General features: G+C 43.6%; 1 protein-coding gene across 2 annotated transcripts in view; it reads right to left on the reverse strand.

Moving 5' to 3' along the window:
- tusc3 (tumor suppressor candidate 3) overlaps positions 1-27,695 on the reverse strand; it is a 650,020-nt gene that overhangs the window by 179,033 nt on the left and 443,292 nt on the right. For both annotated transcript variants that reach the window (XM_068056826.1, XM_068056758.1), the window contains exon 8: positions 14,884-14,958. In XM_068056826.1, coding sequence (XP_067912927.1) covers positions 14,884-14,958 — 75 coding nt within the window. The remainder of the gene's footprint in view (positions 1-14,883; positions 14,959-27,695) is intronic.

Below are 27,695 nucleotides of genomic sequence, written 5' to 3' on the forward strand. Positions count from 1 at the left end.
CCTGGTGTGCAGCAAGGTTAGACTCAGACCAAAGAAGTTGCATCATTCCAAGCAGAAGGGCCACCCGCGCATCAACACGAGCAGAATTTCTCATCCACAGCTGTTACAAAAATTTCTAAATTCACTTGTAACAGCCCTTCAAAACACTCCCACAGGGGATGCTGAGACCAAGTGGGCCCACATCAGAGACGCCATCTATGACTCAGCTTTGACCACCTACGGCAAGCGTGCGAAGAGGAATGCAGACTGGTTTCAATCTCATAATGAAGAGCTGGAACCTGTCATAGCCGCTTAGCGCATTGCACTGTTGAACTACAAGAAAGCCCCCAGCGAGTTAACATCCGTAGCACTTAAAGTAGCCAGAAGCACTGCACAAAGAACAGCCAGGCGCTGCGCAAATGACTACTGGCAACACCTATGCAGTCATATTCAGCTGGCCTCCGACACTGGAAACATCAGAGGAATGTATGATGGCATTAAGAGAGCTTTTGGGCCAACCATCAAGAAGATCGCCCCCCTCAAATCTAAATCAGGGGACATAATCACTGACCACGCAAACGAATGGACTGCTGGGTTGAGCACTACCTAGAACTGTACTCCAGGGAGAATGTTGTCACTGAGACTGCCCTCAATGCAGCCCAGCCTCTACCAGTCATGGATGAGCTGGACATTCAGCCAACAAAATCGGAACTCAGTGATGCCATTGATTCTCTAGCCAGCGGAAAAGCCCCTGGGAAGGACAGCATTACCCCTGAAATAATCAAGAGTGCCAAGCCTGCTATACTCAGCACTACATGAACTGCTATGCCTGTGCTGGGACGAGGGAGCAGTACCTCAGGACATGCGCGATGCCAATATCATCACCCTCTATAAAAACAAAAGGTGACCGCGGTGACTGCAACAACTACCGTGGAATTTCCCTGCTCAGCATAGTGGGGAAAGTCTTTGCTCGAGTCGCTCTAAACAGGCTCCAGAAGCTGGCCGAGCGCATCTACCCTGAGGCATAGTGTGGCTTTCGTGCAGAGAGATCGACCGTTGACATGCTGTTCTCCCTTCATCAGATACAGGAGAAATGCCGCGGACAACAGATGCCCCTCTACATTGCTTTCATTGATCTCACCAAAGCCTTTGACCTTGTCAGCAGGCGTGGTCTCTTCAGACTACTAGAAAAGATTGGATGTCCACCAAAGCTACTAAGTATCATTACCTCATTCCATGACAATATGAAAGGCACAATCCAACATGGCGGCACCTCATCAGACCCCTTTCCTATCCTGAGTGGCGTGAAACAGGGCTGTGTTCTCGCACCCACACTTTTTGGGATTTTCTTCTCCCTGTTGCTTTCACATGCGTTCAAGTCTTCTGAAGGAATTTTCCTCCACACAAGATCAGGGGGCAGGTTGTTCAACCTTGCCCGTCTAAGAGCGAAATCCAAAGTACGGAAAGTCCTCAGCAGGGAACGCCTCTTTGCTGACGATGCTGCTTTAACATCTCATACTGAAGAGTGCCTGCAGAGTCTCATCGACAGGTTTGCGGCTGCCTGCAATGAATTTGGCCTAACCATCAGCCTCAAGAAAACGAACATCCTGGGGCAGGACGTCAGAAATGCTCCATCCATCAATATTGGCGACCATGCTCTGGAAGTGGTTCAAAAGTTCACCTACCTAGGCTCAACTATCACCAGTAACCTGTCTCTAGATGCAGAAATCAACAAGCGCATGGGAAAGGCTTCCACTGCTCTGTCCAGACTGGCCAAGAGAGTGTGGGAAAATGACACACTGACACGGAACACAAAAGTCCGAGTGTATCAAGCCTGTGTCCTCAGTACCTTGCTCTATGGCAGCGTATGTCAGCCAAGAGCGACGTCTCAATTCATTCCATCTTCGCTGCCTCCGGAGAATACTTGGCATCAGGTGGCAGGACCGTATCTCCAACACAGAAGTCCTCAAGGCGGCCAACATCCCCAGCTTATACACACTACTGAGTCAGCAGCGCTTGAGATGGCTTGGCCACGTGAGCCGCATGGAAGATGGCAGGATCCCCAAAGAAACATTGTACAGCGAGCTTGCCACTGGTATCAGACCCACCGGCCGTCCATGTCTCCGCTTTAAAGACGTCTGCAAACGTGACATGAAGTCCTGTGACATTGATCACAAGTCGTGGGAGTCAGTTGCCAGCGTTCGCTTGGACCGCTCTCATTTTGTAAAAGACCAGAACAGCACCTTCTCCCTCACTCACCAAATTCCATAAGTGAACCACTCTGTTGAAGCAAAACTCTGTCAAGCTGGACTCCATACTACTTATTTTTCTTATGGAGCACTATAATCTTGATATCATGCACTATCAAAAATGAACAAGTTGACTTGCTTGATTTTATCGTAAACAAATATCGTATTTAAAATGACACTGAATTCTTGAAACACAGCTCTTGCATCTTCACATAAACTGTTGCATATTTGCAATTATGAATTCTCATTCTAAGATTCTCAAAGTGATACTAAAAATGGTACGAAGTGAAGTTAAACCCTCGATTCCTCACTGAACAAGTTCTTGATCTTAGTGATGTTTTCTGGGGAGAATGTCCCTTGATTTCCCCATGGGGAGGAAGGGAAGAGTCATCTGACCAGTCAATCCAAAGATCCTCTCATACACACTTGATTGGTGAACTCATGATTGGTGGGGTGTGAGCCAGTGTCTGGAATAGGGAAATATCCCAGGGATTGCTGCAGTGAAACGGAGCAATTCTTTCAGCGTATTGCATATCCAAGAAAAGTGAGCACCGAAGATATCAGAGCAGCGTGACAGTATTTTGTTCTGGCGGGGAAGTACAACTTCACAGGATATCTTCATATGGAAGCAGAGGGCATGGCTCAGGTACTAAATGAGTAATTGGTATCCGTTTTCACTAAAGAAGGGCATTTTGCCAATGTCACTGTAGAGGAGAAGGTAGTAGAGGAATTGGATAGGATAAAAATTTATAAAGAGGCAGTACTTAAAATGCTGGCAACGGTCAAAGTAGAAACGTCAAGATGGAAATTGCCGAGGTTTTGACCTCAATCTCGCAATCCTCTGCCAGAGGACTGGAGGATTACAAATGTTACACCCCTGTTCAAAAAATGCGAGAGAAATAAATACAGCAATTACAGGTCAGTAGGCCTAATGTCTGTGGTGGGAATACTTTTAGAGACATTAATTTGGTACAAAATTAATTTGGCAATTGGAAAAATACATGTTAATAAATGAAAGCCAGCACAGATTTATTAAAAGCAGATCCTATTTGATTAAATTGTTTGAACTATTTGATGAAATAATGGAGAGGATGGATGAGGGTAGAGTGATTGATGTTGTGCATATGAACTTTCAAAAGATGGATGACAAAGAACCATGTAATAGACTTGTTAACAATATTGAAGCCCATAGGATTAAAGGGGTAGTGGCTGTGCAGATACAAAATTGACTATGGGACAGAAAGTAGAGAATCGTGGAATCATTTTTTCAGACTGGATGGAAGAGTGCAATGGTGTTCCCAAGGGGTCGGTGTTGATATATAGTAATGGCCTGGACTTGGGTATACGGGAGATAATTTCAAAGTTTGTAGGGTGACACAAAGCAAGACAACACAAATTTAAGCTAATTGATGAAAGAACCACAGGCGATATGAGGAAAAGAATTTGACGCAGCGAGTTTTTATGATCTGGAATGCTTTGCCTGAAAGGGTGGTGGAAGCAGATTCAATAACAAATCTCAAATGGGAATTACATAAATACTTGAAAAGGGAACGTCTGCTGGGCTCTGGGGAAAGAGAGGGGAGTGGGGCTAATGGATAGTTCTTTCAAAGAGCTGACACAGGCATGATGGGCCAAATGGCATCCTCCTGTATTATATCATTCATTGATGTCGTCACAAACAAATATTCATGCTGATGACATTGATATTCCAACTGAATCTGTCAAAAACAAATTAAATAAGATAAATGCAGAAATTCTCACATGTTTAATAAAATATACCAAAGAAATAAAATTAGCATAAGTTCATTGTCATCCCAATTCTCTTTACTTTGCAAAACTAGCATTAATTTTTCCATTTGTAAATTTATGTAGAAAAGCAAAATTGATGTATTTCACCGAATAATAAATGCTGACCATGATTTATACGAATTAGACATTTAATTTTGGTGTGTAAAGATGGTACAATTTATATAAACTAATTGAGAATATTTTCGCTAGTTTGTTTTGTTAGCTGTTATTTTTTCCCCACAAAGTAGTGGGGATCCTTATTACATTATTCTATATGACAGGTCTGAGGTTCCACCTGAGACTTAGCAAAAGCCTGAAGCAATGCCACACCAATGTACAAAAGAGTTAGACAATTGGAAATATGTGGACAGTGTCGAGCAACTAACAACTATGTTCAGCATAGTCAGATAATGTGTATAATTGTGTCTGTTCTAATCCTGCTCTTTATTGAAATGCTTTTTATCATACAATAGCATAAGATTTTCTCTACCTTCAGCAGAAGTGATACAATTACTGAAGTTGTCATAGCTCAATGTACGTGAACCAGGGTTTTGCTTTCTTTCTGTAACTATTAAAAAAAACTTATGATGTATAAAATGCAGTTTCCTTTCCTACCGTTCTTCCAGGGCTCCTAAAATCACTCTTAAAACTAACAATGACCACAATCAAAAGTGGATTTGTAGTTAACAAGGTGCACCATTCCTCTTTAGAAATTGATTTATTGCAACTGTGACATATTTATACAAATATAGAGATGGCATTCAAAGCAAGCTGCAGGACAAAAACAAATTTAGTTAGAAAACTGCTGCTTTACATTCTCAATAGTAATGCTGTTTAGAGCTTGAACCACGACATTTCCACTGGCTAGACTGATTTTTTAACATCTTAAACATGAACTGCTGTAATGAACAATGAATAGATTAGCATTTCTAAAGGCTGTAACAGGGGAAATTAAAATGCTGCAGTAGAGTGCATTGTGTATTCAAACTCCAAAAATGTTCACCTAAATTAAAATTAGTTAGAATAATGAATTATTGTGGTAAGTAGTAAAATTCATTAATCAAGGGGTTCAGATGATGTCATTATATATAAAATTGCAGCTCAGTTGGCTTTGCTTGGCACTTGAACGGAGAAGTGTAATTGCAGCTGTATTTTATCACTTTCTACCATTCATTACTTTCTTTCTTTGCCAAGAGTCTCCCCTCATGTTCTCTCATGAAGGCATTTATTTTGTGACGGGTGCAATAGATTGTACAATCCTCTGAAGATTTATTTCATTTTGACAGAGAAAACTTTGTGACCTTACAATGGAAATTAATGTTAACTTTGAGTCTAACAATAATTATTTTACAGAATTTGTAAAGAGGTGATACATTGAATACAATTAATTTTCTTTAAGAAGTTACCTTTTGAGAGCCATTTCAAAGCAAGCTATGAAGCAGAATGATTTAAATGGGTTCATGACTGGTGAGAAAGTCATAAACAATACGTGCCTGAAATTCTGGAGTCCCCATTCAACCAGCAGAAGTGTGGGAGAACAGAACTTCCAATCGCTTCTGGCCAGCAACACAGACCCTATATTTAATTGTAGGAACAGGGTTATTACCATAACTGGGATAGTGATTTTTAAAAAATTTGTTCTTGGGATGTGGGTTTCGCTGGCTCGGACAGCATTTATTGCCTATCCCTAATTGCCCTTTAGAAGGCGATGTGTTAAATGCCATTGCATGGTACAGACTAGGAATCTCTCTGTTCAAGGGTCTAATTCAGGAATCAAGCCTGGCATCTTTTATCTTAATTATTATTTGTTAAACTTACACTTTAGAGAAGCCCTGGATTTTTCTAAGTCAGCACACAAAAGACTTACAAGGAAAGACATAATACTGGAGTTGATTCTGGTTTAATGAACTGGAGCAAGTCAGCATAATGAAGGTAGGAAAAAAATCTGCATAAGTTATCATAACAAAAGCAAAACACTGCAGATGCTGGAAATCTGATGAAGATGAGGAAACTATAAAGGGATAACTACCTTATCTACCCATGCTGCTGCCTTCAGTGATCTATGGACAAGTACACCAAGATCCCTCCAACCCTCTGTACTTCCTAGAGTCCTACCATCCATTGCATATTCCCTTGCCTTGTTAGTCCTCCCAAGATGCATCACCTCACACTTCTCAGGATTAAATTCCATTTGCCACTTCTCCGCGCCCATCTATATCTTCCTGTAATCTAAGGCTTTCCTTCTCACTATTTACAACACCACCAATTTGTGTCATCTGCGAACTTATTGATCATACCTCCTATATTCACGTCTAAATCATTAATGCACACTAGAAACAGCAAGGGTACCAGCACCGATCCCTGCGGTACACTACTGGTCACAGGCTCCCACTCGCACAAACAACCCTCGACCACCACTCTCTGCCTCCTGCCACTAAGCCAATTTTGGATCCAATTTGCCTTGGATCCCATGGGCTCTTACCTTCTTAACCAATCTCCCATGCGGGACCTTATCAAAAGCCTCACAGAAGTCCATGTAGACTACATCACCTGCCTTACCCTCATCTACACATCTAGTCACCTCCTCGAAAAATTCAATCAAGGCTGTTAGACACGATCTCCCCCTAACAAAGCCATCCTGACTATCCCTGATTAATCCCTGCCTCTCCAAGTAGAGATTAATCCTGTCCCTCAGAATTCTTTCCAATAGTTTCCCTACCACTGATGTTAGACTCACTGGCCTGTAATTACCTGGTTTATCGCTGCTACCCTCTTGAATAATGGCACCACATTCACTGTCCTGCAGTCCTCTGGTACCTCTCCTGTGGCCATTAGAACTGACAAGGTGAGAGGGTTCTCAGTCATCAAGTCAATTTGAGTGAGTGTTTACACCATATGGCTGTGTGTTATCCAATTCTGACCCCCATCTCTCACTGGCAATGACTATGCATCCCAACACTCTGCTAATTTTCATTGCCTCCTCTTCTATGGCAGCCAAGATTGTGATGACTAGAGGGCCACCCCCAGTTCTCTGTCTCTCCCTGGTGTTCTGCACCCTGTTCCTGCAAGGAGAGAAAGAAAAATGTTATGTGTGAGAGAAATGGAATGTGTTGAGAAGATGGAAGGACAACATTTGTGGAGTGTAACTGTGAGGGATAGTTGTGACGTGGCAATAAGATGAGGGTGAATGTCAGTGGTGGCTGGTCAGATGAGGATGTGAGGATGTGCCTTGAAAGAGAGGAATGGGTGCACCTGCAAGTTCTGAGAAGTGGTGCAGGAAAAGGCTGGGGAAGTCGGATTGTGAGGGGTTGCACTTGAATATGGCATGTCACTTGCCTTTCCTTCCTTGATGAGGTAATTGAACCTCGTGCGGCACAGTATCCATGAGCAAGACACCTCCTCTGCCACTTATGCCAGTCATGCCTTCATCGTTTCCAAGGCAGGTTTCATCCTGCATCCTCTGGGAACAATATTTCTCTGCAGGCTGTCATGAAAACATGCTAGGTCGAATGATTATTTATTTAATCCACTGGCTGGAAACCTGAATATTAAATTGGTAGAGACAAACCACTCAATCCTTGCAAGCTTTGAATTCTGTCTGCTGACCATGAGGCATAATCCCAGCTTCAGATTGTAGTGTACAGTGGTTTAATTGATCTGTTTGATTATGTTAGTCTGTTCATCGATCGATGCTCACTGTGCTTAATGACTTAAATCTAAAGCGGGAGGTACTGAGAGTGGAGAACTTTGTGGAAAGAACTGACAGAGACCCCCTCTCGAAGATCAGCCACACTATTGTCTCCCAGAGAGCCACTGAATCAACGTCCACATCTTCAAACCAGAAGCCTCTGGACCCCTTAAGGAAAGTCACAGGTCCACTGAATTCAGCCTGAAGCCAGCCAGGTCACCAACCTCCACAGGCTATATACCCCTTTTATTTCTCTGGACTCTAATTCAACCAATCTATCCTTCCCCACTCTAACTTATTTCTGTGTGTTGGAGTATATTTTATTTTTACTTAAAACATAGACAAATGTGCTGCTCAAACGACCATATTCCTGACACAATGGTGGCCTTCCCTGCCGTGAGCAGGTCAAAATATTAAAATTCAACTCAAGGACTCTATTTTCTTAATCTGTGTGAATAGAGGGTGGCATTTGGCAGTGCTGTTCAAAATGATAAAAGGAATAAACAAAATGAATATTGATAAATTATTTCTCGCAGTCGACAATTTCAGAAGCCATGATAACAAGAAAACGTACAGATACATAAGCAGGGAGTTAGAAAAAAAGTTTTTCATGCCAAGTGATTAAGGTTAAATAGATTGCAACATTCAAAAAGGCACCGGATAATAACTTTAAAAAAGATTAATATGGGGAAAAGTAGGAAAATGAGACAGCTAAAATCAGATTCCTGATGGAATATAAAGTCAGCAGAGACAAAAAGAGCCAAATGTCATCCCTCCTGTCTTGTGTGATATTTTTAAAACTTCTCAATGTGTGCTAAATTATTACATTTGCATTCTTCCAATTGTCACTGCGCTACTGCATTACAATAAACTAAACATCCTTTATTAGGCTTTGATGAATGTTCAAATTGTCTTCTGTATTAAAAATGGTATTAAATACAAATTGGAAGAATTTGTTCCAAAAAGCATTTTTCAAGCAGATTCACCATACAGATTTAACAGAAGGCCACATTTTGCTGCAGCTGGACATCTAATGGCATCTGCTATTAGTGATACTTGCCTTTAAATGTTTAGGTTTTTATTTTTGCATGGCAGATTGCTGAAAGTGCATCGCATTGAAGAAAACTGGGCAACTGGAGGCTGAGAACAGGACAAGTAACTGTGTATCTCAACAACAACAATTTATTGTGCCCTTAACATCATAAAACATCCCAAGGCACTTCGCAGGAGTGTTATATAGCCAAATTAGACACCAAGCCACATGAGGCGATATTAAGGCAAATGGCCAAAAATTTGGTCAAAGAGGTAGGTTTTAAGGAATGTCTTAAAGGAAGAAAGAGCAGTAGATAGTTGAAGAGGTTTAGGGTGGGAAATCCAGAGCTTAGGGTATAGGCAGCTGAAGGCCTGTCCACAAATGGTGGAGCAATAAAATCAAGGATGTCCAAGAGATCAGAATTAGATCAGTGCAGATATTTCGGAGGTTTGCGGGGCTGGAGGAGATTACAAAGATAGGAAGAGGCAAGGCCATGGAGGGATTAGAATACAAGAATGAGAATTTTTAAATTGAGGTGTTACTTATCCGGGAGCCAATGTAGTTCAGCGAGCACAGGGGTCATAGGTGAATGGGACTTGGTGTAAGGATACAGGCAGCAGAGTTTGGATGACCAAAAGGGTAGACGGTGAGAGGTTGATCAGGAGCGCATTGGAATAATCAAGTCTAGAAGTAGCAAAGGTATGGATAAGGGTTTCAGCAGCAGATGAGCAGAGGTGTGGTGAAGCCAGATGTTATGAAAGTAGAAATTGGCAGTCTTACTGATGTTATGGATATGTGGTTGGAAGTTCATTGTGGGTCAAATATGACACCAAGGTTGTGAACAGTCTGGTTTAGACTTAGACAGGTGCCAGGGAGATGTATGGAGTAGGTAGCTGGGAAATGGAGTTTGGAGAGGGGACTGAATACCACTGTTCCCACTAAGCTTCATGTGTGTGCAGCTGCACAGCAGCTTGCAAGATACTGCGCAGGCCTTGCTCTGTGATAAATAATGTGTGCGCGAAACCGTGCAAAAAAATTTACAAGGACCATGCACTGAAAATAACGGGCCATTACACAACAACTAAATTTTAAAGGGAACATTGCTGAAGATAACAGCTTCAAGCTTCCCAATATTTAGTTGGATGAAATTTCTGCTCAGCCAGTGGCTAACAAAATAAGTTAAAGATAGTATAAGGTTAAAGGAAGAGGTTTATAATGTTGCAGAAAATGGTAGTAAGCCTGAGGACTGAGGATTTTAGAAAAGAATGACCACAAAATTGATAAAGTGATAGAAAACAGAATGAGAATAAACTAGCAAGAGGCATAAAAATGGGGCTTAATTTTATTCTCCCGCAGCCAGGAGCATGCGGTGGCCCATCTAAATATGCGGGGCGGCCTGCCCCCCCGCAATCACGTGGTGTGGGCGGGTTCTGCAACACTGGCAATAGCATCAGCTGCCTCTGTGCAGGTACTGGTGCCATTTATAAAGGGCTGCCCAACCCCAACTACTCTAAAAATCCCAAGTTCCACCTTCCTCACCTCGGTGGTGCCAGCTTTCCCTGGACGGGAAAGTGAAGGTGTGAGAGAGCCGGCTGCCGTACGGAAGATCGTGGCCAGCCGGTAAGATTGCAGTGAAAGGTATGCTAATTTATTCATTTCCTTTATTTAAATATTGAAAGTTGGGTCCTGTCGCCTCGCCACCCCCAGGAAGATCGGGCTCGGCAATCCTGTGATCTTCCGGCCGCCCCCCACCTCCGTCCCTGCCACGGAGCCCGACATTGTTAGCTCAACAAAATCCCAGCCATGGATTGTAAAAGTTTCTATAGATATGTAGAGAGGAAGAGATTAGTGAAAGTAAATGTGTGTCCCTGACCAGCAGAGACAGGAGGAATTGTAATAGGAATAAGGAAATAGCAGAGGCCTTTCCAAGTGTCTGATTCTTTGATTGTTTCTAAAACCTTATTTACCACTGATGTTAAACTGACCGGCCTGTAGTTACTAGCAATGTACTTACATCCTTTCTTGAAAAAGGGTGCAACACGTGCCACTTTCCAATCCTGCCGTGTCTCGCATATCTGGGGATGATTGGAAGATTACAGCTAACCCTTCTGCTATGTCGACTCCCACTTTCTTTAGCAACCTGGGATGAAAACCATCTGGACCAGGCGACTTATCCACTCTAAGCATAGCCAGCCTTTCCAGTACTGCCTTCCCATCAATTTTCATCCCAACCATTACCCCTACCATCTCCGCTTCTACTGCTATTTCGTCAGTATCCTCTTCCTTAGTAAACACTGATACAAAATATTCATTAAGTATTCTAGCCTTGCCCTATGCCTTTCAGCATATGTTGCCCTCTTTGTTCCTAATAGGCCCGATCCCACCTCTGACTACCCGCTTACTATTTACATGTCTCTGGAATATTTTTGGGTTCCCTTTTATGTTAATTGCCATTCTATTCTCATATTCTGTCTCTGCCAGTCTTATTTGCCTCTTCACTTTCCCTCTCAGCTTATTGTATTTTGCCTGGTTCTCACTTGAAGAATTCACTTGACATGCATCATACAGCCTCTATTTGTTTTCCTCTTATTCTCTATCTCCCTCATCCAAGACCTTTCATCCTTGTTGAAATGTGCCTAGTTTATACCTGAAACAATTTCTCTTTAAAGATCACCCATTGTTACGTTACAAATTTTCCTGTCAATCTTTGGTTCCATTGTATCTGGCCATATCCCCCCTCATCCCATAGAAGTTAACCCTCTTCCAATTTAGAAGTTCTATTTTAGATTGTTCCTTGTTTCTCTCCATTACTAATCTAAACCTTATGATATGATGATCACTCTTACCCAAGTGTTCACCCACTTGGCGCACTTGGCCAACCTCATTCCCCAGCACCAGATCCAGCAATGCCTCTTTCCTAATTGGACCGAGAACATACTGGTCAAGGAAGTTCTCCTGAACACTTTTCAGAAATTCCTCCCTGTCTTTACCCTTTACTCTAACATTAATTGTCCAAATATCAATTGGAACAAAGTTCCCCAATATCAACAGACTGATTCCTGGGCTAAGGGTTTGTCCTATGAGGAGATATTGAAGAGACGGGGCCTATGTTCCCTGAAATTTAGAAGAATGAGAGGTGATCTCATGAAGCAAAAACATTTTTTAAGGGTCTTGATAGGATGCTTGGAGGATGTTTCTCCTGCTAGAAAGTCTAGAACAAGAAGTCACAGTTTCAGAATAGGAGGTCGGCCATTTATGACTGAGATGAGGAGATTTTTTTTCCCTAAAGATTTGTGGATCATTGGGATTCTTGGCCCCAGAGTACGATGGATGCTCAGTAATTGAATATATTCATTTTGGAGATTAATAGACTTTTGGATACTAAGGGAATTAAGGAATATGGGGATAGTGTGGGAAGGTGGAATTGTGACATAATTGTAATTGTAATGAATGATGGAGCAGGCTCAAAGGAGCAAATTGCCTACTTCTGCTCCTAATTCTTATATTCTTCTTACTCGACTCCGGTTCTCGTGAATCCAACCCCAGATCCCCTCGGACCACAAACCAACACCTTACCATCCCTCATTTATGCATCCTCACAGTGCTCTCTTGGCCATATTCCTGAAATAAAAGCCACCACCAAACAACTATTCCATAACAACTTTATCCAATAAAACATCCAAATTCCATATAATGCCCGACTAATCACACTTGTGCATTCACTTAGTGCCTCTCCTGTGGGTACATGTACCTGGCCTAGTGATTCCACACAGTGCTACTCCAGCAACTGCAGCATAGCTGGTCTCATTGGGGTTGGGGGAGGGGGGCCTTGCAGGACGAACATGAGCAATTCTGGGCTAGGAAGCTTGGCTTTGGTCTCACCACCTTGGCATGGGCGGCAGCACTCTGGGCTGGCTGGCAAGCAACAAGGGCACTGGTGGAGTGGCAGAGGTAGGTCCAAGAATGCTGTCATCCCAAGGACAGCAGATTCATGCTCCACTAGCACTGTCCAAGGGTGGCACCTCAGCAATCCTCATAATCTGCTGGAAGACAGATTGCTGGACTTCTGTGAGACCTTGCAAGCCCCCTTTGTCCTGGTATCTGCAGCCATGATGGCAGCAATCTGAGCCTGCATGTCAACCAGCTGAGATTCATGACCTCAGCCTGAGTTTCCATAGAAGCACTCAGACACTGGGTAGCTTCTACTTCTGCTGCAATGGAAGCTGAGACATTGGCCATCAGTGACTATGGTTGTGTCCTCAAGTGCTCTTATGGAGTTGGCCAGCATTTCCATGCTGGAAAGGATGGGTACTAAGCTCTGGGTTAAGCCTTGTGCCAATCTGGAACCAGGCACCTACATGATCTTTGACAATGATAGCAGGCTCTCTGGCAGGCCTGCCAATGCATCAAGCATTTCCATGTACCTGCACCTCAGCCTTTTTCTATGCGCCACTCCATCAAAGCCTCATCTGCGTCATCTGCAGCAGAACTCGTGTGCAACGTTGTACTCCATCAAGCTTGCACCCATGTTACTTTTTCCCCCTGCCCTGGCTGCAGTCCACTCATGCCCCGGTGGCTCACCACGTGCTGATCCAGACCCTAGGTTATCCTCTAACGTATGCACATACCAGTATGAGATCAAGTGATGGTGTTTCTTATTTAATAGTCTCTTGTACCTTAAGGATTTGTCTTCCTACACCACTGCCTGGCCTGGTGAAAGAAAGGAGGGAAAGCAAAATGTGCATGGTTACACCATCTGCAGCTTGTAAATCAGAGGAGATTATTGGATGAGCGGGAAGCGGAATGTGAGAAGGAGGATTAGGTAGGAGCATACCATGATCCATGTTGATTTCAGACCTACCACTGGTCCCAACCTCAGTCGTGGTTGCACTAATGATTTCCAGCATTGTCTCTTCCATTGGGGTGAGGACATGCAGCTGTGCCTGCCCCCTGCCGGTTAGGTATTTCTGCCTGATTGTGGGTCATCTTGTCTTGAAAGAGAGAGGGAAGTGTCAGTGAATGTGGTGCACTGTGTTTGGGTGATGTGCATGCCACAGTTGAATAGATGGCAATGTGTGCAAGCTATGAAATGTGAGTGCGTGACTTACAGCAGTGCTACCTGTGTATGGATAAGGCTATAAACGTGAGGCATGATAAACATTGCTGTTAGACAAGTGAAGGGGGTGTGCTGAATGGTGCAGTGTGTAAGGCTAGTGGTGCATTTGGAAGAATATGGCACGTGAAGATGAATTCAATGACCTTGATCACTTGCTTGAGGTCATTAAACTTCTTGCGGCACTGTATCCAAGTCCTTGGGGCTAGACTGCTGACATTGCCCACAACCTGTTCCCACTGCTTTCTTATTATCTGCCTGGAGGGTCTCCTGGTCCCCTGAGAGAAAGCAATCTTTCTCCTCTTGTGTACCTCTTGCACTAAGGTTTCCAGCGCTGCATCTGAGAACCTTGGTCAACCTCTCTGACCTGTTGCACCATTTTCTAACATTTTTCCTGGTCTTTAACTCCTCTTTCACCACTTCCAGCCCCTTCTGCTGCAAGAATGCATCTCACCTTTTAAGAGGTGAAAGTTAACTTTAAGTAGTGTTGGCTAGCTTTAAGTGGTGGTAGCCTCGCACAAACTTGGGCCCCCTGCTGGGACATGCAGTCACTCAACAGCGCACTCAGTGCTGAGCTGCACTGGACAATCATTAAGTTAACAGACAGCACAAAGTCTGTGTCCTGCCTGCATTACTTTGAATCGACATGGGTGAATCACAGCATCGTGGTCCCGATGTCTGATTTGGGGGGCTATCAAATTTTGCCTCACAAAGACTGTTAATTCTCATCTTCACTTAATATTATGATTGTCAAGCATTAAGACCCTCACCCGAATGCTTTGAGTACTGTTGTTAGATGGTTAAAATTATGAAATTCCTTGGCAATCTCTGTAGTAGACACACCATCAAGTAAAAGAATAAAAAGGTAAATAAATAGGAGGAATAAAGCCAGTATTCACACTTCAAATTAGATCAACTTACAAAGTAGTTGATTTCATGTCTCATTCAACACTTTACTGCTTGAAATGTTTTTTCCATTCAAAAAATAAGTACAAGTAAAAGCACTGAGATATAAACTGCTGGCATAACTTACTTCGTCTTTTGCCTACGTCGCCTTTGGATGTTGCAGCTTCATTTAGAAGAACCATTCCCATGGTGATGGCAGCATCTGCAGTTGTCGTCAAGGAAACAGAACTGTGCTTCCCACAGAATGCCACATAGGTACACTTCCAAAGTAAGTTAGCTTTTTCTCAGTTCTTTAAACACTCACACTAAAAATGCCTGCATTTTACTTCACCAATTATTAGATGCAAATTATGACTGATTTAAACTCTCCTTTTAAGTATTAATTCTAAAATGCACAGTTCACAGAGAAAATAAATCACTTAAACTCATTAAAATAGAGATTCAATTCTGAAATTACTTGTTGAATCATTTTACATTCTGCTGTTGGATGATTGCTTTAAGAGTGATGTCCCTTTCAGAACTCAGTATGCTAATGAGCTAAGTACCAGGATGTAGTCATGTGACTAGAAGCCCTGGTGACTCTGCACACTAACACCCTGGACAAAGGTTGTGTGTATAGTTTGCTCTGTATTGTACATGCTACTTTAGCCATTAATAAATCTTCTAGGATTCTTCAAGGAGCTGGAATCCATCGACCTCATTGTGTTGCTTAAGATAACACAAAGAAACTCATCATATGGTGACAGCGGTGGTGAAAAGACAAGATATAAGTTTAAAGACCCCCAGTAGAACTGCAGTGAAAGCGACCCTTCCGACAGCCAAAAGACAGAAAGTTCGAAAGCTAAAATAAAAGCAAAATACTGCAGATGCTGGAAATCTGAAATAAAAACAAGAAATGCTGGAACCACTCAGCAGGTCTGGCAGCATCTGTGGAAAGAGAAGCAGAGTTAACGTTTCGGGTCAGTTCCGAAGAAGGGTCACTGACCCGAAACGTTAACTCTGCTTCTCTTTCCACAGATGCTGCCAGACCTGCTGAGTGGTTCCAGCATTTCTTGTTTTTATTTTAAGTTCAAAAGCTATACTGGCCCAAACAGAGGAAAGAAGAAAAAAAAAAACTTACCTCCAGCTGTGGGAGACAGTAACTGAAGGACAGGCTGCAAATAAATTCCTGTGATCGGGTGACTCATGCTGACAGTCGAGGAATCCCGGTTTTAAAAAAAAAGCTTTGAAGGGTTTACAAAATTTTTTTTAAAGGCTCCATGGAAGATATGAAAAAAAAAAAGGGAAATCCCAATTCTCTCTCAGGCTGATCGAGGTCAGCGCCATTACAGGAAGCATCCAAAAAAAAAATGCGGAAACCCCGCACACGGTAGAGTCTCCATTCACGCAGCCAAGTCTGGAAAAAAAAACTAGTCAAGCGTGAAGATTAATAAACTCTAGTAAAAAAAAAAGCAAAGGGGAAAACCCTTGAACTGCCTATCAAACAGCTGTGTACCCATACAAGCGAAGGTTGAAAGAGAAAAACAAACAAACAGAACACTGTCAAGCACCTGTTACATTCCATCAAAGCAGCTAGCTTAGAAAAAAATTCTTAAAGGAGCAACAGTACAGAGTTAATAGAACAAGTTTTAAAACAAATTTTAAGCCACAAATAGAAAACTCTTCATAAGTGCAGTGCTGAAGGCACACACAGAACTGAACAAAGTTAAATCTAGAGCAGAAAAGGAACAGAAGGATGGATGTAAAATTTCCCAGCATGAACTGGAAGGCCATTGCTATCCTGTCAGAGTTCAAACTTTTTAAACAAAGAATGCAGTTATGCTTCATAGACCAGGCGGTTACAGAACTGGAGAATTAGGCTCTGAAAATACTGACAGTAGTTGGAAATGAGGGGTTATACAGAATCAATACATCTGGAATATCTGAAGAGGACCAGAAAGATCTCACAAAGATATAGAAAGTGCGAGAAGATTAGCTTCGGGTAAAAGTGAATTTTAGAATTCATCACCTGGAATTGATGTCAGACAGGCAACAGCCACAGGAATCAATAGATCAATTCATCAGTAGATGCTGTAGTAAGGGCAATGAATGCAATCTTTCAGAAACCGAGCTGTTGGAGCTAATAATGGAGCTGGTGATAGCCTGAAAATTTATTGAAGTGTTTCAAAAAGACCTCTTGGGGGAAAAAGAAAGGTCACAGCATTGATGCGCTGTTAGAAGATGACAGGAAATTCAAAGCCATTGTAGCCGGACAACAGCATCTGCAAGCACTAGATGCAGCTGACAATAGCGACATGGTAACCAGGTCACAAAAAGCAAGCAAGCTGTGTGGTAAGTGTGATTTGTCCCACTCACCAGAGTTGCCCTGCATTTCAAGATCTGTGCAAGGCATGAGACACTGGGTCCACCTATGCAAAAAATCTGGCTCCAAAGACGCAGCCAAAAGTCACAATAGGACACAAACAGCAGCAGCGAGGAGACACCAGAGACCTGCGTAAACCCAAATCGATACATGAAGTCCACAGCAAAGTAGACCTGAGGCAAGACTCAGTGTAGCAATTCTCAGCCAGAAGACGAGTAGGTGTTTCACATTGTGATCCTGACACATTGGGTCAATGAAGTCAAACAACTGGAAGCTTTTGCTACTATTAATATCATATGCCCAAAGAAAGTTGGCAAACACACACTCAGGACTAAGATTGACATGGGAGCTAGTGCAAATATCCTATCAGTCAACATCCTGAAGGATATGTACCAGGGTCATTGGAAATTAATGATAGAACCAACAACTGCAAAGTTAACTGCATACAATGGGTCATCCATCCCTTGCAGTGGCATACTAACAATGCAATGCAGCTATGGAAAGTCAGCATGGAAACCACAAATATTTTACCTGGTAGGCACAAGTGGACCAGCAGTGGCAGGACTACCAGCGTGTAAGGACCTCAACATCGTGACCATCCATAAGATCACCAAGGTACCCATTACAGAAGAGAACAAGGGTACCCGCATTGAGTCAGTCCAGGACTTCCAACAAATGTACCCGGACAGGTTCAACTCTATCGGAGATTTCAAAGGCGACATCATACTGCATCTCAGAGAGGATGCAATTCCATCGATTGACCCTCCCAGAAAGTGCATCGTGTATGTACAAGAAAAGCTTAAATGCAAGTTGGATGACATGGAACGCAATGGCATCATCCGTTGTGTGCATCATCACAGACTGGTGCAGCTCAATCATGTGGGTGCTAAAGAAGGATGGAGCAATCAGGGTATGTCCAGATCTGAAGCGTCTAAACCTCTCCCTAAAGAGATGCCCCCACAAGATTCCAACAGTAGAGGAATTGAATCCCAAGTTCACAGGAGCTAAGTTCTTCTCCAAGTTGGATGCGAAACATGGATATTTTTCAGTACACCTAGATAAGGAATGTCAGGAAGTCAACACCTTCAGAACAACATTTGGAAAATATTGCTTCCAGAGAGTACCCTTAGGCTTATCCATCAGTCAAGATCTGTTTCAGTAGCACATGGACAGAACTATAGAAAACGTGCCTGGATGAATATGCATTGCTGATGTTTTGCCCATTACTGCAATATCAAAGAAGAGCGTGATCAAAATCTTCACTTGCTGATGGCAGTAGCTCACCGCGAAGGGCTTATTTTTTAACAGCAATAAGTGCCAGGTGAATGTAAGTCAGATCAATTTCTCTGGCTCCTTCGATTCAGGTTGTGGAATCCGTCCAGACCCAGGCAAAGTCAAAGATGTAAGGCATATGCCTACTTCACAAGCAAAGAAGATCTACAGAGATGCCTTGGATTTTTCAACTTCTTGGCACCATACATGCCAAATTTTTCTGACAAGGCATCATCACTGAGAGAGATAAGAACAAAGAACAGTACAGCACAGGAACAGGCCATTCGGCCCTCCAAGCCTGCATCGATCTTGATGCCTGCCTAAACTAAAACCTTCTGCAGTTCCGGGGACCATATCCCTCTATTCCCATCCCATTCATGTATTTGTCAAGATGCCTCTTAAACGTCATTATCATACCTGCTTCCACCACCTCCCCCGGCAGCAAGTTCCAGGCACTCACCACCCTCTGTGTAAAGAACTTGCCTCGCACATCCCCTCTAAACTTTGCCCCTCTCACCTTAAACCTATGTCCCCCAGTGACTGACTCTTCCACCCTGGGAAAAAGCTTCTGACTATCCACTCTGTCCATGCCGCTCATAACTTTGTAAAGCTCTATCATGTCGCCCCTCTACCTCCGTCGTTTCAGTGAAAACAGAGTTTATCCAACTTCTCCTCATAGCTAATGCCCTCCAGACCAGGCGACATCATGGTAAACCTCTTCTGTACCCTCTCCAAAGCCTCCACGTCCTTCTGGCAGTGTGGCAACCAGAATTGCACGCAATATTCAAAGTGTGGCCAAACTAAAGTTCTGTACAGCTGCAGCATGACTTGCCAATTTTTATACTCTATGCCCCGACCGATGAAGGCAAGCATGCCGTATGCCTTCTTGACTACCTTATCCATCTGCGTTGCCACTTTCAATGACCTGTATGCCCAGATCTCTCTGCCTGTCAATACTCCTAAGGGTTCTGCCATTTACTGTATACCTCCCACCTGCATTAGATCTTCCAAAATGCATTTCCTCACATTTGTCCGGATTAAACTTCATCTGCCATTTCTCCATCCAAGTCTCCAACCGATCTATATCCTGCTGTATCCTCTGACAATCCTCATCACTATCCACAACTTCACCAACCTTTGTGTCGGCCGCAAACTTACTAATCAGACCAGCTACATTTTCTTCCAAATCATTTATATATACTACAAACAGCAAAGGTCCCAGCACTGATCCCTGCAGAACACCACTAGTCACATCCCTCCATTCAGAAAAGCACCCTTCCACTGCTACCCTCTGTCTTCTGTGACAGAGCCAATTCTGTATCCATCTTGCCAGCTCACCTCTGATCCCATGTGACTTCACCTTTTGTACAAGTCTGCCATGAGGGACCTTGTCAAAGGCTTTACTGAAGTCCATATAGATAACATCCACTGCCCTTCCTTCATCAATCATCTTTGTCACTTCCTCAAAAAACTGAAACAAATTAGTGAGACACGACCTCCCTTCACAAAACCATGCTGCCTCTCGCTAATAAGTTTGTTTGTTTCCAAATGGGAGTAGATCCTGTCCCGAAGAATCCTCTCCAATAATTTCCCTACCACTGATCTAAGGCTCACCGACCTATAATTTCCTGGATTATCCTTGCTACCCTTCTTAAACAAAGGAACAACATTGGCTATTCTCCAGTCCTCTAGGACCTCACCTGTAGCCAATGAGGATGCAAAGATTTCTTTTTTTATTAGAATTTTATTAGAACATTACAGCGCAGTACAGGCCCTTCGGCCCTCGATGTTACGCCGACCTGTGAAACCATCTGACCTGCACTATTCCATTTTCATCCATATGTCTATCCAATGACCACTTAAATGCCCTTAAAGTTGGCGAGTCTACTACTGTTGCAGGCAGGGCGTTCCACGGCCCTACTACTCTGAGTAAAGAAACTACCTCTAACATCTGTCCTATATCTATCACCCCTCAACTTAAAGCTACGTCCCCTCGTGTTTGCCATCACCATCCGAGGAAAAGACTCTCACTGTCCACCCTATCTAACCCTCTGATTATCTTATATGTCTCTATTAAGTCACCTCTCTTCCTCCTTCTCTCCAACGAAAACAACCTCAAGTCCCTCAGCCTTTCCTCGTAAGACCTTCTCTCCATACCAGGCAACATCCTGCTAAATCTCCTCTGCACCCTTACCAAAGCTTCCACATCCTTCCTATAATGCGGTGACCAGAACTGCACACAATACTCCAGGTGCGGCCTCACCAGAGTTTTGTACAGCTGCAGCATGACCTCGTGGCTCCGAAACTCGATCCCCCTACTAATAAAAGCTAACACACCATATGCCTTCTTAACAGCCCTATTAACCTGGGTAGCAACTTTCAGGGATTTATGGACCTGGACACCAAGATCTCTCTGCTCATCTACACTTCAAAGAATCTTCCCATTGGCCCAGTACTCTGCATTCCTGTTACTCCTTCCAAAGTGAATCACCTCACACTTCCGCATTAAACTCCATTTGCCATCTCTCAGCCCAGCTCTGCAGCCTATCTATGTCCCTCTGTACCCTCCAACATCCTTCGGCACTATCCACAACTCCACCGACCTTAGTGTCATCCACAAATTTACTAACCCACCCTTCTACACTCTCTTCCAGGTCATTTATAAAAATGACAAACAGCAGTGGCCCCAAAACAGATCCTTGCGGTACACCACTAGTAACTAAACTCCAGGATGAACATTTGCCATTCTGTCAAGGCCCCAGCAATTTCTTCCCTTGCCTCCCTTAGTATTCTGGGGTAGATACCATCAGGCCCTTGGGACTTATCTACCTTAATGCTTTGCAAGACACCCAACACCTCCTCCTTTTTGATAACAACATGACTGAGACTATCTACACTCCCTTCCCTAGGCTCATCATCCACCAAGTCCTTCTCTTTGGTGAATACTGATGCAAAGTACTCATTTAGTACCTCACCCATTTCCTCTGGCTCCACACAGATTCCCTTCTCTGTCCTTGAGCAGGCCAACCCTTTCCCTCGTTACCCTCTTGCTCTTTATATATGTATAAAAAGCCTTGGGATTATCCTTAATCCTGTTTGCCAATGACTTTTCATGACCCTTTTTAGCCCTCCTGACTCCTTGCTTAAGTTCCTTTCTACTGTCTTTATATTCATCAAGGGATTCGTCTGTTCCTCGACTTCCAGACCTTACAAATGCTTCCTTTTTCTTTTTGACTAGGCTCACAATATCCCGTGTTATCCAAGGTACCTGAAACTTGCCAAACTTATCCTTCTTCCTCACAGGAACATGCTGGTCCTGGATTCTAATCAACTGACATTTGAAAGACTCCCACATGTCAGATGTTGATTTACCCTCAAACAGCTGCCCCCAATCTAAATTCTTCAGTTCCTGCCTAATATTGTTATAATTAGCCTTCCCCCAATTTAGCACCTTCACCCGAGGACTACTCTTATCCTTATCCACAAGTACCTTAAAACTTATGGAATTATAGTCACTGCTCCCGAAATGCTCCCCGACTGAAACTTCTACCACCTGGCCAGGCTCATTCCCCAATACCAGGTCCAGTACGGCCCCATCCCTAGTTGGGCTATCTACATACTGTTTCAAGAAGCCCTCCTGGATTTCCTTACAAATTCTGCCCCATCGAAGCCCCTAGCACAAAGTGAGTCCCAGTCAATATTGGGGAAGTTAAAATCACCCACCACTACAACCCTGTTACCTTTACATCTTTCCAAAATCTGTCTACATATCTGCTCCTCTACCTCCTGCTGGCTGTTGGGAGGCCTGTAGAAAACCCCCAACATCATGACTGCACCCTTTCTATTCCGGAGTTCCACCCATATTGCCTCGCTGCCCGACCCCTCCGAGGTGTCCTCCCACAGTACAGCTGTGATATTCTCCTTAACAAGTAATGCAACTCCCCCACCCCTTTTACATCCCCCTCTATACCGCCTGAAGCTTCTTAATCCTGGAACATTTAGCTGCCAATCCTGTCCTTCCCTCAACCAAGTCTCTGATAGCAACGACATCATAGTTCCAAGTATTAATCCAAGCTCCAAGTTCATCTGCCTTACCTGTTATACTTCTCGCATTGAAACAAATGCACTTCAGACCACCAGTCCCGCTGTGCTCCGCAACATCTCCCTGCCTGCTCTTCCTTTTAGTCTTACTGGCCTTATTTACTGGTTCCCCCTCATTTATTTCACTTGCTGTCCTACTGCTCTGGTTCCCACCCCCCTGCCACACTAGTTTAAACCCTCCCGAGTGACGCTAGCAAACCTCGCAGCCAGGATATTTGTGCCCCTCCAGTTTAGATGCAACCCGTCCTTCTTGTACAGGTCCCATCTGTCCCTGAAGAGATCCCAATGGTCCAGATATCTGAAACCCTCCCTTCTACACCAGCTTTCCAGCTGGATGTTTAGCTGCACCATCTTCCTATTTCTAGCCTCACTGGCATGTGGCACAGGGAGTAATCCTGAGATTACAACCCTAGAGGTCCTGTCTTTTAACTTTCTACCTAACTCCCTAAACTCCCCCTGCAGGACCTCGTCACTCTTCCTGCCAATGTCATTGGTACCGATGTGTACCACAACGTCTGGCTGTTCACCCTTCCCCTTCAGAATGCCCCTTGTCCGTTCAGAGACATCCTTGACCCTGGCACCAGGGAGGCAACATACAATCCTGGAGTCTCTTTCACATCCACAGAAGTGCCTATCTGTGCCCCTGACTATAGAGTCCCCTATAACTATTGCTCTTCTGCACTTTGTCCCTCCCTGCTGAACAACAGTGCCAGCCGTGGTGCCACTGCTTTGGCTGCTGCTGTTTTCCCCTGATAGGCCATCCCCCCCAACAGTATCCAAAATGGTATACTTGTCAGAGAGGGGGATAGCCACAGGGGATTCCTGCGCTGACTGCCTGCCCCTTCTAGCGGTCACCCATCAATCTGCCTGCACCTTGGGTGTAACCACTTCTCTAAAACTCCTGTTGATGATGCACTCTGCCACCTGCATGCTCCTAAGTGCATCCAGTTGCCACTCCAACCGATCCATGCGGTCTGTGAGGAGCTGCAACTGGGTACACTTCCTGCAGATGTAGTCGTCCGGAACGCTGGAAGCCTCACGGACCTCCCACATCTCACAGGTATAGCACTTCACCCCTCTAACTGACATTTCTAGCACTAATTAATAAATTAATTTCAGATAAATAAATACTTATTAAATCCTTACTAAATTGGGAAGCCAGGGAGGAGATTGCAGAGCCTTTGTCCTTGATCTTTGTGTCGTCATTGTCGACAGGAATAGTGCCGGAAGACTGGAGGATAGCAAATGTTGTCCCCTTGTTCAAGAAGGGGAGTAGAGACAGCCCTGGTAATTATAGACCTGTGAGCCTTACTTCGGTTGTGGGTAAAATGTTGGAAAAGGTTATAAGAGACAGGATTTATAATCATCTTGAAAAGAATAAGTTCATTAGCGATTGTCAGCACGGTTTTGTGACGGGTAGGTCGTGCCTCACAAACCTTATTGAGTTATTCGAGAAGGTGACCAAACAGGTGGATGAGGGTAAAGCAGTGGATGTGGTGTATATGGATTTCAGTAAGGCGTTTGATAAGGTTCCCCACGGTAGGCTATTGCAGAAAATACTGAAGTATGGGGTTGAAGGTGATTTAGAGCTTTGGATCAGAAATTGGCTAGCTGAAAGAAGACAGAGGGTGCTGGTTGATGGCAAATGTTCATCCTGGAGTTTAGTTACTAGTGGTGTACCACAAGGATCTGTTTTGGGGCCACTGCTGTTTGTCATTTTTATAAATGACCTGGAAGAGGGTGTAGAAGGGTGGGTTAGTAAATTTGCGGATGACACTAAGGTCGGTGGAGTTGTGGATAGTGCTGAAGGATGTTGTAGGGTACAGAGGGACATAGATAGGCTGCAGAGCTGGGCTGAGAGATGGCAAATGGAATTTAATGCGGAAAAGTGAGAGGTGATTCACTTTGGAAGGAGTAACAGGAATGCAGAGTACTGGGCTAATGGGAAGATTCTTGGTAGGGTAGATGAACAGAGAGATCTTGGTGTCCAGGTACATAAATCCCTGAAAGTTGCTACCCAGGTTAATAGGGCTGTTAAGAAGGCATATGGTGTGTTAGCTTTTATTAGAAGGGGGATCAAGTTTCGGAGCCACGAGGTCATGCTGCAGCTGTACAGAACTCTGGTGAGACCGCACCTGGAGTATTGCGTGCAGTTCTGGTCACCGCATTATAGGAAGGATGTGGAAGCTTTGGAAAGGGTGCAGAGGAGATTTACTAGGATGTTGCCTGGTATGGAGGGAAGGTCTTACGAGGAAAGGCTGAGGGACTTGAGGTTGTTTTCGTTGGAGAGAAGGAGGAGGAGAGGTGACTTAATAGAGACATATAAGATAATCAGAGGGTTAGATAGGGTGGATAGTGAGAGTCTTTTTCCTCGGATGGTGATGGCAAACACGAGGGGACATAGCTTTAAGTTGAGGGGTGATAGATATAGGACAGATGTCAGAGGTAGTTTCTTTACTCAGAGAGTAGTAGGGGCATGGAACGCCCTGCCTGCAGCAGTAGTAGACTCGCCAACTTTAAGGGCATTTAAGTGGTCATTGGATAGACATATGGATGAAAATGGAATAGTGTAGGTCAGATGGTTTCACAGGTCGGCGCAACATCGAGGGCCGAAGGGCCTGTACTGCGCTGTAATGTTCTAATGTTCTAATAAATTGTTCTAACTATATGGTCCCTAGTGATAGATTCCTACTATAAATATTAAATGCTAACTAAATACAGTAATCTCCTCCCTCTGGTTTAGTTACTCTACTTGTTAATTAGGGTTTTGTAAAAAAAAATTCCCCACCAGCCAATCAGGTCACAGCTTTCCTGTGACATCACTGTGACCAGAGGTAAGTTTTTTTATACTTACCGGTCCAGAACTCTGCTCTCCGAGTCTTCTCCCAGTCTGCGACACTCTTTGGAAGCTCTGGGCTCCGCTCACTCTGAGGACAGGTCGGAAATGAAAGGAGCTCCTCGCTCTCTCCTTACCGGGTTTCCTCACTTACCAAACTTCCACTGTAGCACTCTATTGCAACCCAAGTCAACACTCCAATGCAAACAAAGTCAGCACTGTAAGATGGCTCACTTTTATACTGACTCACTCTAACCCCCTGAAAACTGGTTTAAACCAATTCTCTAATTAACAAGGTGCAGCTGCAAGCAGAGCCTGAGTGAACCCTGTTTAAAGCTGGTCTAAAACTCACCTTCCCCAACCCTAACAGCAACTGTTAAGTTGATCTGCTAAATAAAAGACAGATTAGATTTAAGATAAAATTAACCCTTAATTATCCTCACTTCCCAAACTTCCACTGCAGCACTCTATTGCAACCCAAGTCAGCACTCCAGTGCAAACAAAAAGATCTTAAAGAAAGACGTACCATATGTACAGCAGGAGGACCATCAGCATATGTTTGAGTCTCTCAAACAAGCATTGTCAGCAGAAACCGACCCCTCACAGAAAGGGCTAGCAGCGTGCATCGTGCAGGATGGCAAAGCAATTGCATTCGGATCTGAAAGTTTATCCTCCGCACAATCCAATTATTCAAAAATAGAATGCGAAATATTTGCTCTAGTATTTGGGATCACAAGATTCCACATTTATCTGTTCAGTAAGGAGTTCTCTGTGGAAACTGACCACAAACCACTGGAGATGATCTGACTCAAACCATTGACAAGCGCACCACTTCGAAGACAGTGATTTTTAGTGATGTCTGCTATAAACCGGGTACTAAAATGGTCACCTCAGATATGCTGAGCAGTTTACCAAATCCGAACAAGAACGAACAAGTTCCACTGGATCTACAAGTAGACAGCATAGACATTAATGTGGAAGATGTGCTCAAAATCGATTTATTGCATTTTGGTCAGCACAAATGTGACCAACTGCAATCAGAAACAGCCAATGACACAAAACTGAAGACACTGTGGAGAGTCATCATAGAAGGATGGCCTGATGTGATAAAAGAGGTGCCAGAAGCCCTCAGATGCTTTTGGCCTTATAGAGATGAACTCGGTATCTCGAGACGTGTAACCTTCAAAGGAAAGCAAGTGATTGCGCCCAAGATCTCCGACAGGACACCTTGTCACAGCTTCACCAAGGCCATAGGGTACAGAGTGAACGGGACATTGTTTATTGGCCAGGGATCAATGGTGACATCGAAAGGTTAGTGAGGATGTGCACGGCATGTCAGAGCCACCAGCCACAACAACATAAAGAATCTCTACAATCCTCACGAGGTTCCGTCAGTCCCATGGTCCAAAATCGCCACTAATCTACTTACTGCAAATGGAGACGACTTTGTCTTAGTCACCGATGTGTGGTTGTCACAGACACATTGTGTGCCGTATTCAGTCTATTTGGTGCACCTGAAGAAATTACTTCTGAAAAAGGTCTGCCCGTATACTGTAGCCCATTCAGGGATATGTGTGCCAAATGGGGCGTAAACCTTGTGGCGTCCTCACCACACTACCCTTGTTCGAACCGTCTTGCCAAGCAAATGGTTCGCACAGCTAATCACTTATCCTTTATGTACAATGTAGATTTCGATAAAATTTTATGTTAGATTAAATCATATTTAATCTTTTGTTCAATTCTTTCCTTCACTTCCAGGCATCATTTTCACACAAAGTACAAATTGCAATAAGAGAGCTTAAAGCTTTATTGGTACTGCCTGTAAAGACAAATTAGTGGAGCCATTCACATGAATGAGTATGGAAATACTGTAAAAGCCTTAAAAAATACAATTCAGAGATGGACTCTTGTTTTAGTATAGTTGGATGCTTGTTGCATTTCTTTAGTAGTTAATTTTATAGAAAATGTGCCCTGCCAGCACAAAGAAGAGGAGCACCTCAATATTTCTGATGACTTGGCAAGGAAAATAAAATGCTTAGATCAGATCTTTTGCAACTTTCAAAAATATTTCCCACTATTTTCCATCTTAAGAAAAATAACACCTGAAACTTACAATGTTTAATATTATAAGATAAAATTCAGGAAATGTAGAAAACCAGAGAACATATTTCAATTTATATTAAAGCAAATGCAAAATACTGCAGATGCTGGAAATCTGAAATAAAAACAGAAAATGCTGGAAATACTCAGCAGGTTAGGCAGATCTGTGGAGAGAGAAACAGAGTTAATGGGTTGGATTTTATGTAGGCGACAGGACTCCTGCTGCCGAGGCCAAAAGCAGCGGGGTGACCCCGCTTAAGCTGGCAGT

The sequence above is a fragment of the Heterodontus francisci genome, chromosome 1 (assembly GCF_036365525.1).
Source record: "Heterodontus francisci isolate sHetFra1 chromosome 1, sHetFra1.hap1, whole genome shotgun sequence".
Classification (NCBI taxonomy): Eukaryota; Metazoa; Chordata; class Chondrichthyes; order Heterodontiformes; family Heterodontidae; genus Heterodontus; species Heterodontus francisci.